Genomic DNA, 14,571 nt, shown 5'->3' with positions numbered 1-14,571 from the left:
TAATATTTCCATTATTTTTATTTCATTGTCATCAGTCACCTTAAAACAAATCAACTTGTTTAGTAATGCACTTCAATTTTATGAATGACTATTTCATATGAGCACAAAGATTTAATAAATGATGAATTGAAACATGCATTATGAAAATGCACTTAATGTATTAAGAGAGAAATAAGTAGAAACATAAACATGCCAAATTGCACATACTTCATAAATAATACAGTATCTTGGAATAAACTTTCATGAATAACAGACTTGAGTTAAACATTTCAGGCTTAGAGAATGGCTCTTTTGTTTCTACAGTCCTTTAAAACGCAGCGCGACTCTTCTCGGGAGGGAGACTGGTAATCTCTTGAATTCATGTCGTGGGGAGAGTTTCTGATGACAACATATCGTTGAGTTTGGTCCCTGATCTCCTCCAGAGAGCAGAAAGGCGTGCAGGTCCTGTCCCATCCTGGGAATAAATAATGGAGGGAATCATAATTAGCATGAGAATCAAACTTGGTTTCGTAAACTCTTACCCATGTAATAATATTTCACAAGAAAGAAAAAAAGAAAGAAAAAAAGAATGTAGTTTTTCACTACAATACATACTTTCTCTAGAATTAGACAGTATTGAAAGAAAATATGTTTAGTAAAGAACTAGAAGATAAAACATTCATAATAATTAAAAGCTGGATTTATAAATATTTTTTCTTGCAACATTTGTTCTAAAAGAGATTAAAACGACAACAAAAACCAAAAGGCAACAGGGTAAAACAACACATGAAAGGACTGCCTTATGAATGCGAGTCTATGGAGATGTGTTTTAAGAAGCAATATGTAGACACGCTAATGATTCTGCAAACCTAACCCTCTGCAAACAAACAGCGGAATTTGTTGTTGGGCATGATATTTAGTTTTGCAGAAATTGTAGGCAGTGTTTCAGAAAAACAAACTTTCCTTTCATGCCCTGTCAAAATAGGCCCCTGTGCTCTGCATGTTATTCTTCTCTCCCATTTCCAGGCTGTATGCATGGAGGGATCTTAAGGCTTTTATCCCCACAGGGAACCAGCCCAAACTCTTTCTCTGTCAATTTTCACCCACTCCCCAATTCAGACAAGCCTTTTCTCTCACCATCCCCACAATGAAGGATTTGTCCTCGCTCTCTTTGTCCACCTCTGATATCTTTTTTTGACTGCTCCCTCTCTGCAGACAGCATGCAGCGTATGCAAATACGCGCTCTTTTATTCCTGAGTGAATGCGACCTTAAATGAGGACACACTTGCACACGTTTACAGAGGGGGCATGGAAACATGCACATATTACAATCAGTGGATTTGCATGCCCTCTCTGACACGCAGCCACTTACACGTCGAATACTGGCCTTTTTGAAATGAGCAGACAGAAATATATGCCTAACTGGTGCCACAGATTATTTTATCTATATGCATATACATGCAGTTTATTCAGACAAATGGAGAGCAGAATAACACAAGAATGGAGGCGTGAGCCACAGAGAATGGATTCTGGTTGAAAAGACTTGAGCTATGTTTTAGTTGGGAAGCCTTTTTTTGTGGTTGAATTTATTTCTAGATCTTGTGGAAGGAGACAAAGCTCTTTCTTTGCAATGTAAGAAGTTCCTTTATTTTCTGACAAGTGTTGTTTCACCACAGCAATGGTATATTTGCTGTTTTATAAGCCCATAAGTCCACAGCACACACACAATGGGTGTTCAGATGTGTAGGATGAGGTTGAAAAATGAGACACAAGTGGTCAAACACAATAGCGATCTGCACTGAAGAAGAGGTGTAGACTGGTAATGTGTAACTATAAAGGCCGGATGAATTATAATGGTGTCTGATGAACATAAAGCGTTTCTCTCGCAGCTTACATTCCCAAGCTGGCCCATGCCATCTGTGAGTATGTGTGAATGGGTTGGAGTTAGTGTGTGTTTTTCTGTGCGTGCGTGTGTGTGTGTGTGTGTGTGTGGTGGGGGGTTGACGTCTGCTGGACAGCTCTGACAGTTCGGCCTTTTCAGTCGTACATTACTGAGTCGGCCGGCCTCTTTCCCATAGCAACCCGAACAGAGGTCAAAGGCCATGTACCCCCCATCTACCCAACCAACCACCACCTCCTCCTCCGGTACTGCAGGGTGGCCACAGACTCTCTAAACACTCCTCGACTGGCCACAGACAGAGCGGCTGCACCCATGAACTTGAACTTGTGTGATGGAGTCGTATATCTGGCGACATGAGGATGATCACTTTCTTGACTTTTTCCTTTTTTTAACCCTTTCGCCTGGTGTCAAATTCACACATTGTACCAGGAGAGTAAAACTAAATAAAAAAATTAGGTCACACCAAGGATTCTCCTCACCCTAGAACCTCATCTCCTCCTGATATGATTACAAAGGGCCGCTGTATTAAAGGCTCAATCACCTAATTCTCCTCTACTTTCATTGGAGCATACAGGACCCCTACTCAGGGACACCACAGCCAACAGACGTAATCTGAAAAGCCTGGGATGGAGAAACTTCTCTCCATCTTCCTCTAAGATACTTAATGTCAGGCTTTGTGCTAGATTAGTCTCGGCCAAAGTTGCATTAAAAACCCCAGATGAGCCCCGCTTGACCCACATTGGACCTCATCCAAGACTATGGGCGGCCCCTGAGCCATCCTTTATAAATCACAGTCGAGCCGTTAAAACATTAATAGTGTCCACACATAGTGAGGAGAATCCGAAGAGTAACCCAGGAGCTATATGGTATTAACATTTTATCGCTACTATGGCTACGCTGCTTCACCCACACAGAATTGGAAGTGGGCGCCGGCTACTGTCACTTCATCATGTCACACATTATAATTTCCTTGCACTGAAAATCCCACATAGCAAAATCAAGACAGTTCTAAATGAATAACAGAGGAAAGAGAGACAAAAGAAAAGAAAGTGATCATCTATATTCAGTCATTTTCTAAAGGGGAGATTTATTATTTCTCTCCATTTTTAGGTAATGTACAAGGAGGTATTGAAGAATTTATATCAAAGTAACTGTGTCTAAAGTGTGCAGAGGAATAGTCCAGGACGATCACATCCTAAATTCTCCTGAAGTGAGTAGCTGACCTCACAGTTCAGCCGCTCTGGATTCTGACCATCTTGATTGAAACCTCCGTTTGTTTCAGAGCAGATTAAAACCAACGGCATCACATGCTATCACAATCCAGACATGCTCACCTTGATGGCTCATTTTAATTCTGTGCCCTCACGCTCATTTTATGTCAAGCTGCATATTGCAATTAGATAGAATTACAGGCCGTAATCATGAGAGGAATAAATATTCTCCGTGCAGGTGTGCGTGTGTGTTTTCACATCCTAGAAATAATGACTGCTCTTCTCGCAGGCGGAGTGAGGACGAAGACATTCTCCTGACAAATTTGCTTTTGTCGCCGCCTCTCTTCGACCACGCCGTCTCTGTCGACTGCCGCAGCTCTCCAATACAGTTGCAGACCGACCTCCCCCCTTACTCTTTACACACACACACACACCAGTCCTCCATGCCCAGATTGTGGCAGGTTGCAAATTGCTTTAGCATGGCACTGCACAAGCTAACACACGCTCAGCAGATGCAGAGGGAACGCTGCCGGCTCAAACATGGCTGCTCCACCTGCCTCGGGCGCCTCCTTTACATACGCCGATGCATTTGTCTCCACTGTCTTTAACCTTTTCCCGATGAGCCAATGTTTAGTTTGACTTTACGAAAGCCACAATTTCATCATTCGCCCCCCTCTGCTCCTGTTTTCGCTCACGTACCGTGGAGACCTGCAAGAGAGACGTAGCGTGGAGCGAGCTACTGTATCTCCAAGATTAATTTCTCGCCTTCGCCTTGCTTTCTTTCTTTCTTGCTTCTGTCAAACCTGCCTGAAGCGATGCGCTGTATATCACAGATGAGCAGCGCGAATGCAATTATAACGACAGCGTTGAGTCTTTTATATGAAGAGAGGGAATAATCTTTCGACATGTGGGAAGCACATGCCTTACATATTTTGTGGAGGCACATGTACAGTATGAGGCTCATTAATAACCATTATCCACAGGTTACATCATTCAGTTTGTTAGGCACACCCATCGGCTGAATCATTCTCTGTGAAACATCGCTACTGGCTGTCTTGTGATGCCTGTCTGTTTCCCCACCTGAGAGCGATACAGATATGTGGAAATCATATCCAGCTGGTAAACTGGGCAAAGATAAATGTGTGCAAGTCGGATTCACCGATGTGAAGAAATATGAAAATGCATCTTTGTAGTGCAGTGAAACCTCATTGCGTTACACCTTCTCTCGACTCTAATGATGGACTGTGTGACAGGGTGCAGGCCTGAGCGTCTCTATGCATATTGTGTCTGAATGCTGTGAGATCCTTCTGAAAACAGCATCTACATGCCTTTCAGACATGCAGAGGAGGCTGAATAGACTAATGAACAGTCAGGTGGCACTCCAGGGCCTGCCCCTCCCCCCCCCCCCACTCCCCCCACCCACCCCCATTACACACATATCAAACACACATACACTTGCTCACACATTAAAACTCAGCGGCTCGCCCGACCCCGGTGATCCGCACGACAGTCTAATGTCTCAGGCATCTGCTCATGTCTAGTCTGGAGGGTCTTTCCCACCCTGCCCCCCAGCCCAGGCCTGCTGCAGCACCAGCTCCCACAATGGTGGGAAAGCAGGCCTTTGCGGAGGGCGGAGGCGGGGGTGGGGGACTAAACAGCTATTGAGAGGGGAGAGAGCGAGAGAGCGCGCCTGAATGATAATGTGAAAATGCACGGCGCTGTTCATTAACACACAGGCAGCACTGCAGCTGCACATGTTGGCCCTGGACACACATGCTCACGTGTCACTCTCTGTTCTGCCTCAGGTTGCTGCCAGAACCGCCAGGGTTACAGAGCAGCTCTACGCCATGACAAGGAGCGTGTGTGTGTGTGTGTGTGTGTGTGTGTGTGTGTGTGTGTGTTTGAGAGAGGTTACAGGGATGGAAGTGGTAAAGATTTGGAGCTTTGGTATTTGGGCGTCACTGTTGGTTTTGTCTGTTTGTTTTCTCCGATTTTATAAAGATGTGACATTTTTACATCAGTGATGTTTGACATTTTCAGTCTGTGCGTGTGTGTGTCAAATAAACCATCTGTGCAGCGCTGTCGTCGCGTTATACTGCATATATGCTGAGAGTTGTAATCATGGAATGTTTAGGACTTAATGTTGAAGACGTTATGAGATATAACATATACGTTTTAAGCCCATAAAAAAGGCCATGAAGAACTTTAAATGTTCTGAATACCACTATATGAATAGTATACACTGCTAATAATCAGAGATAATTTCATAACAGATAAATAACTGATTTGTGAGCCAAATACATTTGTTCATGAAGTAAACTAAATTTAAACTGTATGGGTTCTGCTGATAAAAACAAGAATGCAATTCCACAAATAGTAATTATCTGAGTATCGCCTCCTCGGCAGAATTCACCTGAGGGCTTTAGCGCATTAAGAAAGCAAAGATACTGTACGAAACATCATAATGTGAATCTCATAATAAAAGCAGTTTTGCATTAATTAATCCACGAGGTTTGTCGGGTGGAAACACGACGTACCCCTTTGCCTGGTTTGCTTCAGGGAGTACAGAGGCACCCTGACAAGAGAGGATGGCAGGTTTCCTTCAACCAGTGCCAGCTCATTAATTTTGTTTGCTATCCAGCCCCCCCCCCCCGCCCCCACACCACCACCAACCACCACCACCCTTCCTCACCCACCGCCCCCCTCCCCTCCCTAGAATCACCCCTTAACTGCTAATTAGCAGAAGCAGAAGATAGAAGAGAAAAGGGGGAGGCCATGTGTGACTGGGGAGGAAATGGGAAACTCGTCTTCTTTCCCTCGTCCTTCCTCCTGCCCCCATCCCCCATCAAACAACCACACACACTCCCCCACCTCCTGCCCACCACCATCACCACCGGTACCCAACGGAAAACCGTGATGCTGCTCACCTCGTGTGCCAGCCCAGCCATTTTAGGTGTCGCGGCAACATCTCCCCAAGATGGCTCCTGTGAGCGCGCCCATACTCCAGGGATCCGGAAGGGTCTTTGTCCGCCTCCTGGCACGGGCACAGTGTCCCCCCGTTGGCAGCACAGATGGCATTAGAGGCTCTTGGGCAAAGAGGGGGCAGGGGAGAGGAGGAGGAGGAGGAGGAGGTGGCAATTCCGGACCAACTCATTTTCTTTAATGATGGTTCTGTTCAGCGATCCCGGTCATTTAATGTCGTTAGTCGGAAGCCTGTAACAAGAAAAGATGGAAAAGAGAAAACAGAGGGATAAAACATGAAAAACACACTTCAGTTAGCAGTTTAGCTAAACACAGACTATTAACTAAACAATAATTCACCATTTTCTTTGAACGAGAAACACTTTACATGTGCACTGAGTTGTGGTTATAAAGTTATTAAAACATCTAAATCTCCTGCCAGCTTTGCTCAACCACGTCCAGCCCCCTTGTCGAAGTGTTTGTGTGTGTGTGAGTGTGTGTATTTGTGTGACAATAAAAGCACAAAAAGAATAATTTGAATGATACACATAAGCAGGTTGAAACAAGAACGCCTTTGACAATCCTATAAATAAAGCCTCAAGTGTTTTTTCCCCTTCTTTAAGGGGACACGCCCCAACAGGGGAAGCTATGGAGGAAAAGACTTGGACAACGGCTTTTTCACATATCCAATATCTCGCTGTGAAGTGAAGCAATTAGCCCGATTTGACAGCGAGCTCTACCGCAGTAGGTAGTTAAGAGAGTGAATGAAAACTCATCTCACTTTGGTGCTCTTTCGGCTTTAGTGGCATTCTCCGGGCTGAGCGTATGCACTGCACAGCGCTGAAGTACCAAGTTCAAAAACTCAGATCCTGCCTCCAGGATGGCCTTGGCCTTCTCATTGAGGCACGACACAATGTGTCCCAAAGGCCTCGAGATTAGCTACAGCTTTAAACACAGACGCCAAGTGTCTTTTTTAACTGAGTGTGTGTCGGGCGCTCCGCCACTCAACTACATTATTAGCAGTCGGAGACATTAGTGCCCGGACAAAGCAGCAGTATCCCTTTTCTTTCTTCGACAAACAACGTCTCACCGCTGAAATCTAAATATATAATAAATTAATGACTGTCTTCCAAAAGATTAAAGTAAATAAATCAAACAGTAAATGCAAAAGATAGATCAAGAGGGTATGCTACGGTAAAATACGAGCATCGACGATGGGGATAACAGGGCAACCCACCAGTGCGCCCCGAAGCAGGAGCCTCCGGGGATCCCAGAGAGAAATGCTGGAGGACTCCAGCTTCCCTGGGTGTTTCACTTCCATGAGGGATCATATTAAACACTCTGAGGTGCGATGGGCCTTTTTTCACAGAAGATACGTGTCACATGTCACGGTGGGGAAAACGCAGGCGAATATAACACAATTGAAGATGGCTGAATTCCATTTAGCTGCCTCACTTTCAGGGTCATGGTCTTGTGCATGACGGCTCGCTGTCACACTGTCATGACTTAGGTAGAAGAAGAACAGAGCCATTGTTCGTGTTGTTGGTAACACCTGTGCCTTTCCTGTCAAAATGTCTGCTGTGAAGAAAAAACCTATTGTGACATAATATTACCTCCCTGCATGTATTATTAGATTATTTTCATTTCTTCTCACAGAATGAAATATAATTCTTGAAATGGAGAAAGTTGGGAGTTCTTGTTTCAGTCGGTGCTGTCCTCCTCCACCGGAGCGACCTGCTTAACATGCAGCACCATGTAGCAGTGGACCTGAATGGACAGCACCCGAACCGCCCTACAGGACTGAGGCCCCTTTGTACGAGGAGCCCACATTCTGAATCCTAGAAATAAAGTCAAGTGAGATGGAAGAAAAAAACTACAACACGATATTAAACTCAACATCAATTGTCTCAAAGACATTCCTTAGACAAAGACCACGTCATAGTACTGATATAGCTAAAGCAATGAATACATTCACATTTCATTTTGTTCTGCAAAGAAAAGGCGCCGCAAACTCAAAGGTCTATAAATCTGCCATATGCTAAAAGCATGTATAAAAAAACTCACTTATAAAGCTTTATATTAAAACTCACACATTATTTGTACAGGCCATTGGGGATCGTTTTATACTAATTTCTTGTTTAACATTTTTTTTACCAAACTAAAAAAAACACAAACCAACACACTTCTCTTACCTTTTTGGGGTAAAAGCTTGAGGATCCTCCATCGTGGAAGGAACACAACGTTACGGAAGTCATTTCTACTTTCGGTTATCTAGCTTTAGGTAATTAAAACTCATACAGCTAGATAACCAAAGACAGAAACAGACCCCCTCTCACACTCTCGTGCTGAAGCCCGACGTGATGCTGACGTGATCTAGAAGGAAGATGAAGAAGTATTGGCCCATAATATGTTTAAAAAACAACAACAACACATTTACAGTATTTTTTTAAATTACGGACCACTGAGCATAACAGCATCCTGACAGATATGATCACAAGGGTTGAACTAAAACATCGAAGCTAACGCACATCAAGCTGGTTATTGAAGAAGCTTCAGCATCAACACGTTCAATATGCATGTCGTGATGTATAAAGTGGTTGAAGGCCCCATAATTTTACTTTACATTTTAACTTTAGATATATTTTAAAAGCCTCCTTCAAAAATATGAAATAATAACGTTCAGCTGAGGTAATACAATATAATCATTATATTTGCATTTCTGGGATATAAATATGTGTGGGAGGCCTATGCATCAGCATGTTTTGCAATTAACACTCGACTATATATTTATATCACGAACCGGATATAATATTCCGTCATTGACAGCGTGTAAAATGTTTATTCTAATAAACTCCGGAGATTGTTTTTTAATAATATATCGTATAAACTGGCAAAGGACCCATTTTAAATACAAGCAAATCACATTTCACCTGTTAAGTTGCATTGAAAAAATATATATTTTTAAAACTCATAATTTGTATAACAGGCCTGTATTCTACAAAACTATTCGGAAACACTGCACGACGATCTCCTTGTGCACGAGCTGTTTCTCGTTGAAGGGAACGTTGAGACTCACCGCTGGCCTGCCATGCGATTCAAATGACATCGCTACACACACAATGAATGGCTGCTGGACGGCTATGTTACAACCTGACTTATCGTGTTGTAAAATCAGATGCATGCTCTAGAACTTTCTACAGGTTGATATGATATAAACTATATGTTCGGCCTTTTTTATGTCAGTGGACGATCATGCAAAGTCAGTGTGAGCGATGGGTGAGATACAACATGTGCAATAACCATGAACCTGAGACATGTGAGGTACAGAAACAGCCCTTTGATGCTGCAGATATGATGCCCCGAGATCAACAGCTGACCCCTTTTTAATAAATGTGCTAAATGTGAACTGAGCAGGGCGTTAAGATGCTTTAATTTGCTCTGGGCTCTGACAGTGCTCCAAAAGGGACAACGGATCCCTACTTTTAATGAGAGTTGCGATTGGCCTACTTCTGCTAGAAGTAGGCTATATTTCACATCTCAAGGATAATCCGCATACGGTATTACATAAACCAATAAAGCAATGTATTCCAGGTCATAATAATAAACCAAGGAGTGTGGTGTATTATTCTGTCACTTTAAAGAGCAAGGGGGTTTGTTTGTCTGTTACGGACCAAAGACGTATGCCCTCATTTTAAATGAAACGCAAGGGCGTTTGTGGTGGTTACAAAATATGTTACCTTGCATTAAAAAAAGAAAACTTAAACATGCATCGTATGAGCAGGTATATATGTATGTATCCTATGGACATGAGAAGATTCAAAGCAGGTGAAGTCGTATACGTACAAATACTGTGCATGTCCATCCGGCGTCTCTTACCTGTTCCAGAAGCGAAGTTGACTCTGGAGAGAAATGTCCTCAACTTAACGCCGTAACACATTTTCCAGATTCATTTGTCTTTACATCGGGCCCTTGGAGAGAGTCGCGCTGCGGCTCTCAGGTGAGTCCGGTTGCATCCTCGGTCCTCCAGCTTCTGCCTCTCCTCGGGTCTGCGCGCGTCCTCTACTCGCTCCCTCACTGACGTCATTCCAGAACGGGGACCAATCACAGAGCCAAAGAAGTTCGCGTTCAAAGCGACGTCTCACTCATGAAGTTTTTCACTTGCTTTTTGGGGATTTCTTCCACTAGAAAGTTACGACTTTACTACCAATGATAATAATAATAATGTACAAGACATACTCGAGAAACGGGTCATATGCCCAGTTTGTTTAGATATTATAGGAGCACTCTGATAAAAATGTATAATTCATTATTGAATCTCTTGTGACAAACCAGCATCCCATCGAGGTCCATAGGCTATCTATTTTCGTGGCTTTTGATAATTTCACATTATTTTAGGCTAAGTAACATATATCTGAACATAATAGGTTTCAAATCGGGCCAGATTGTCAATTACTATTTTAAAAAAATCTAACAAACAAATGGTTTCAACAGAATTTCAAAGGTATAGGCTATATTTTTAGTATTACAGACTAAGTGAGAAGCCAGCTCTATGCCTGTGCAGTTCTGATATATTTGTTATAAATCGCACTCTCTTTCTCAGAAAAAAATCGTTCGCAATCTCCTGATTTACACGAGCAAGTGAATGGTCCTAACGTCCCTCTGATGCCTTGTTATATATACACGCAGCTGAAATAAGATCCGCAACACCTTGGGCCTACACAATGTTTGGGGGCAGGCAAATTAATCAACCTCCTGGTTAATATGTGTGTTTTATCACTGGAAGTTGCTCTAGCCTTGGTATAGCAGTAAGCGTATCTAGAGTGGGAACAATACATTGATTCTCGGCTCTACTGTGTGCGCGCTGACAGGGTTTCCCAGGCTGGAAGCAGGAGTGACCATTCCTCATCAATAGAAGATCTTTGAGGTCAGAGCCGTTTGCATGTGAAGCTCAGGGGCCACGGTCAAGAGGACCGGTATGAACAGTTCCCTCCAAATCTGTTTTCTGAGAGATTTTACTTTGTGCAAACGACACTCGGACTAGATGAAAATATATCAAAGTAATTCCCATTAAGTCGTTCAGCCATTTGTTTACAGTAAATATTGGCAGATATACAATACTGTGTTGGCCACTCGGAGTCCCTGACTATTTAATCTAAATTGAATGAACAGAGCTGATTTGATCTTTTACTAATGATAAGTAATCTGAAAGCTTTGTGAAGCTCCCACTGTCTTCCAGTTTAGGGAGAGACACTAGTATATATTCTTAAAATTAATCGGCAGAAACATGTTGTGGAGATATTAGAATGGTATTGCTCTTCATGGTCAGTGTAAAAAAACAATTTCCCCAAATTATATTTGGAATCACAGAGAAATGACAAATAACTTTGAATTAGATTGTAATCTGCAGTATGTCCTGCACGCAAATCAATCAATGTTCTCATTGATGAAAACAAATCCTACAATACAAAAATGTTTAAACTGACTAATTGCCATAAGATGTTACGTTATGTTTAATATCAATATGAGTAACATCATTTTTTTATGTATGCTTCTTATTCTTTTCCTCACTTACTCATCATGTGGTGCATTCAATCACAGATTACGACACATAGACGTACTACAGGTCATTACAACATTTTCCATCCATTCTCATCCGCTTATTCCGGGGTCGGGTCGCGGGGGCAGCAGACCCAGCAGGTGGACCCAGACTTCCCTCTCGCCCTCAACACTTTCCAGCTCATTTTGGGGGATCCCGAGGCGTTCCCAGGCCAGCCGGGAGATGTAATCTCTCCAGCGTGTCCTGGGTCTTCCCTGGGGTCTCCTCCCAATAGGACGTGCCTGGAAAACCTCTAACGGGAGGCGTCCAGGAGGCGTCCGAATCAGATGCCCGAACCACCTCAGCTGACTCCTTTCCTTACAACATTTTCATCAAACTATAATGGGCATTTATTTTGTTCTCGTAGTCCTATAATTAATTATGACGTTAAAGTGCCATAAGCATTTCCTGTTGAAACTTTTGTAAGTGTAACAATTTCAATCAAACACTGGAGGAGGGACAGTTAACCATTTCCTTAAAGCCACATTGTGTTTAACAGGTAATGCACATCTCAGTCTAGAAACACGTTGTGAATATGAGCTGCTTGAAAACAGTTTGCTTTTTTATTAATTAATGACAAATGTATTTGCAGATAAGTGGTGTTCAACCAATGACAGTAGGAACAAATTAAAATGCACTCATCTTTTATTGACACAATAGCCAGACTGATATATGGGCAACATGAGGAGAGAACAGTCAGCAGCACAATACATCCATTCAAGTAGATGTAGTTTGTGGGAATTTTGGAGATGAGGCATCTCTCTCTCTCCCTCTCCCCCCTTTCTCTTTCTCGCCCTCTTTCTCTCTCTCACACAAAAAACAAACACAGGAGAGCGTCTGTAAAGGAGGAGGCAATCTTCATAGTATTCCAAAGATGATGTCTGGCTGGAAGAGGACACATTGTCAGTGAGTTTATGTTCCACTGATGTGTTAACAGGACAACGCTAAATGCTGCAGTCAGTCACTCACGCGCTGTAGGAGGTGCTGCCCCGAGAAAGAGCGGATGTCTGCAGACTGGCCGTCCTCTCCCACCGCCTTGCAGCGTAGGTAACCATAGAGATTAGCCACTTGGAGGGAAATACTAGCAACCACAAGAGACTGGGGGAAGACACACACATGATGCATTTAACAGGGATGTAGACATGCATAATGTTCCTCGACAGAGCGTGCACACAGGCAACATGTGTCTCACCAGCCACTTAATCTTCAGGGAGAAGAGGGAGGTGAAGAAGAAGAATGTCCATATGAGTGGACAGATGATTAGACCCAGCCAGAATATCCTAGCCTCTGCCTCTGTGCCAATGTTATTACCCAGGGAGGCCTGCATACACACATAGCAAGGCCCACATGTTTAATACCCCCCCAAAATGCTCCCCCACACACAGAATAACACACAATCTCTTACTTTTTTGGCCTCAAACACCCAGAGGCTCTTTCCATCATCGTCGATCTGATTCCACCAACGCAGACCGACCAGCAGCCGGCCGGTCACATTCTGAAACACGGGGCGAATGTGAGTAATCAAAAATACAGTGAGGTGAAAGAAACTGTGCTGAAGTTCAGAAGAGGGCGAGAAAGGGGTGAGGCATGGGGAGGTGAGGGGAATTAGCAGCTGACCCAGTTGACCTCTCACCTTGACAGACCAGAAGTCAAAAGAGAGCAGAGTGATGATCAGGACAAAACATGATGCAAAGTTCTCGCTGATCCAGTCACACAGCAAATAGGCGACAATTGCAACCACCCGGAAGAACAGGTGGAAAAAAGAGGCGAGGGGGTGTCTGCAATCAAAACACAGAATTATAAATGATGAAGAGCCTCGAAACGCCAATGAAGCACGCACAAATAAATATAAACACTTCTTTGCACATTGAGAGGCGAGGAGACTCCCCCTGAATCATAGACTAACAGAAATATAACAAAAATAGTCTCGTATGAAGGCCTATATGAGAGAGCATAATTCGTCAAATTAAAGCTTTTTAGATTTGTTGGAGACATTTCATGTAATTTAAATGAAACGTATTTTAACAAGGTGGGAAATAATGCAGTCAAACGACATCCCTGTGGATATTATAATATTTGTATTAAGCAAAATCTCCTGTGCACGACAGATTTGAGTATACAATAACAATCTCCTGCAGTGCACCTTATGACTGCGCTTCTCCGCGCCCTCTCCTGCTCGTCAGCAGCAAAGTCCAGTTCAACATCCTCCGTGTCATCCGCCATCGTCTAAGAAGCAACGACAACACACAACAGGATGAAATCATCCGACCTGATACTAAACAGACAAACACAATACATTTGGAGGCAGACCCATTGGTACCGTGGTGATGCCCATTGGTGTCATCGTCGTAGATGAGTAAAGCAAAGCGAAGTATCATTTGGGGGGGGGGGGAGCGTAGCTGTATTACACGGATGGAATAAACCAGGTGTTGCAGTGAAATAAGACCGACGCCAACGTTGCCTCCTCAGTGACGAGGTAAAATGCACCTTGACATCCGGAAGCTGGGTGTGAAATAATGTAACGGTTAAGAGGACTCACCTTAATGTATGGAAAAGAAAATATCCCGTGCAGCTAAGGCAGCAATCGTTTTGAAAACATATCGATATGTTTCATTACCGGAAATCAGAATCAACAACATAAGGCTAAAAAGAGCGACCGCGGCAGGACTCGAACCTGCAATCTTCTGATCCGAAGTCAGACGCCTTGTCCATTAGGCCACGCGGCCACGAGCTATCCGTACCCCAACGGGATAGTTAGTTATAGTCAAAGTACAACTACAGATACGTACTATTGCTCATTTGAGAAAAAACTGCAAGGTTTTATCCGGTCATGTGTTTGTATTCCTCAAAAAAAAATTGGTCATCCCGACCGCTAGGGGTCGCTCACGCTTCGTCCTGCTTAGTTTTCACATCCTCGTGGATTG

The 14,571-nt window shown here is 43.3% G+C and overlaps 1 protein-coding gene, 1 long non-coding RNA gene and 1 other non-coding gene across 10 annotated transcripts; all 3 read right to left on the bottom strand.

The window, feature by feature from the left end:
• On the bottom strand, nt 1-10,047 carry LOC130195997 (uncharacterized). 4 transcript variants are annotated; one of them, XR_008832146.1, is made up of 6 exons: nt 9,928-10,047; nt 8,244-8,424; nt 7,507-7,889; nt 7,289-7,408; nt 6,018-6,303; nt 1-454 (listed from the first exon to the last, which is right to left on the bottom strand). It is a non-coding gene; the product is annotated as an uncharacterized LOC130195997 (long non-coding RNA). The 4 variants fall into 4 exon arrangements; XR_008832148.1 differs by having other exon boundaries at nt 7,289-7,629; nt 7,706-7,889; XR_008832145.1 differs by having other exon boundaries at nt 7,289-7,889.
• Nucleotides 10,048-12,132: 2,085 nt separating this feature from the next.
• On the bottom strand, nt 12,133-14,458 carry LOC130195527 (Golgi apparatus membrane protein TVP23 homolog A-like). Of its 5 annotated transcripts, none has more exons than XM_056417106.1 (7): nt 13,968-14,041; nt 13,791-13,873; nt 13,281-13,425; nt 13,053-13,142; nt 12,840-12,968; nt 12,617-12,745; nt 12,133-12,532 (listed from the first exon to the last, which is right to left on the bottom strand). In XM_056417106.1, exons 1-7 carry the CDS (start codon nt 13,989-13,991, stop codon nt 12,506-12,508), a joined length of 627 nt encoding a protein of 208 aa, XP_056273081.1. In that variant the 5' UTR covers nt 13,992-14,041; the 3' UTR covers nt 12,133-12,505. The 5 variants fall into 5 exon arrangements, with proteins under 5 accessions (XP_056273081.1, XP_056273083.1, XP_056273085.1 ...); XM_056417108.1 differs by lacking the exon at nt 13,968-14,041 and adding an exon at nt 14,437-14,458 and having other exon boundaries at nt 12,135-12,532; XM_056417110.1 differs by lacking the exon at nt 13,968-14,041 and adding an exon at nt 14,322-14,370 and having other exon boundaries at nt 12,135-12,532.
• On the bottom strand, nt 14,301-14,373 carry trnar-ucg (transfer RNA arginine (anticodon UCG)). The gene has a single exon. It is a non-coding gene; the product is annotated as a tRNA-Arg (tRNA).
• Nucleotides 14,459-14,571: the final 113 nt, after the last annotated feature.

The sequence above is a fragment of the Pseudoliparis swirei genome, chromosome 6 (genome assembly GCF_029220125.1).
Source record: "Pseudoliparis swirei isolate HS2019 ecotype Mariana Trench chromosome 6, NWPU_hadal_v1, whole genome shotgun sequence".
Classification (NCBI taxonomy): Eukaryota; Metazoa; Chordata; class Actinopteri; order Perciformes; family Liparidae; genus Pseudoliparis; species Pseudoliparis swirei.
The sequence above is the reverse complement of the archived record's forward strand: the minus strand, read 5'-3'. Positions and strand labels throughout refer to the sequence as shown.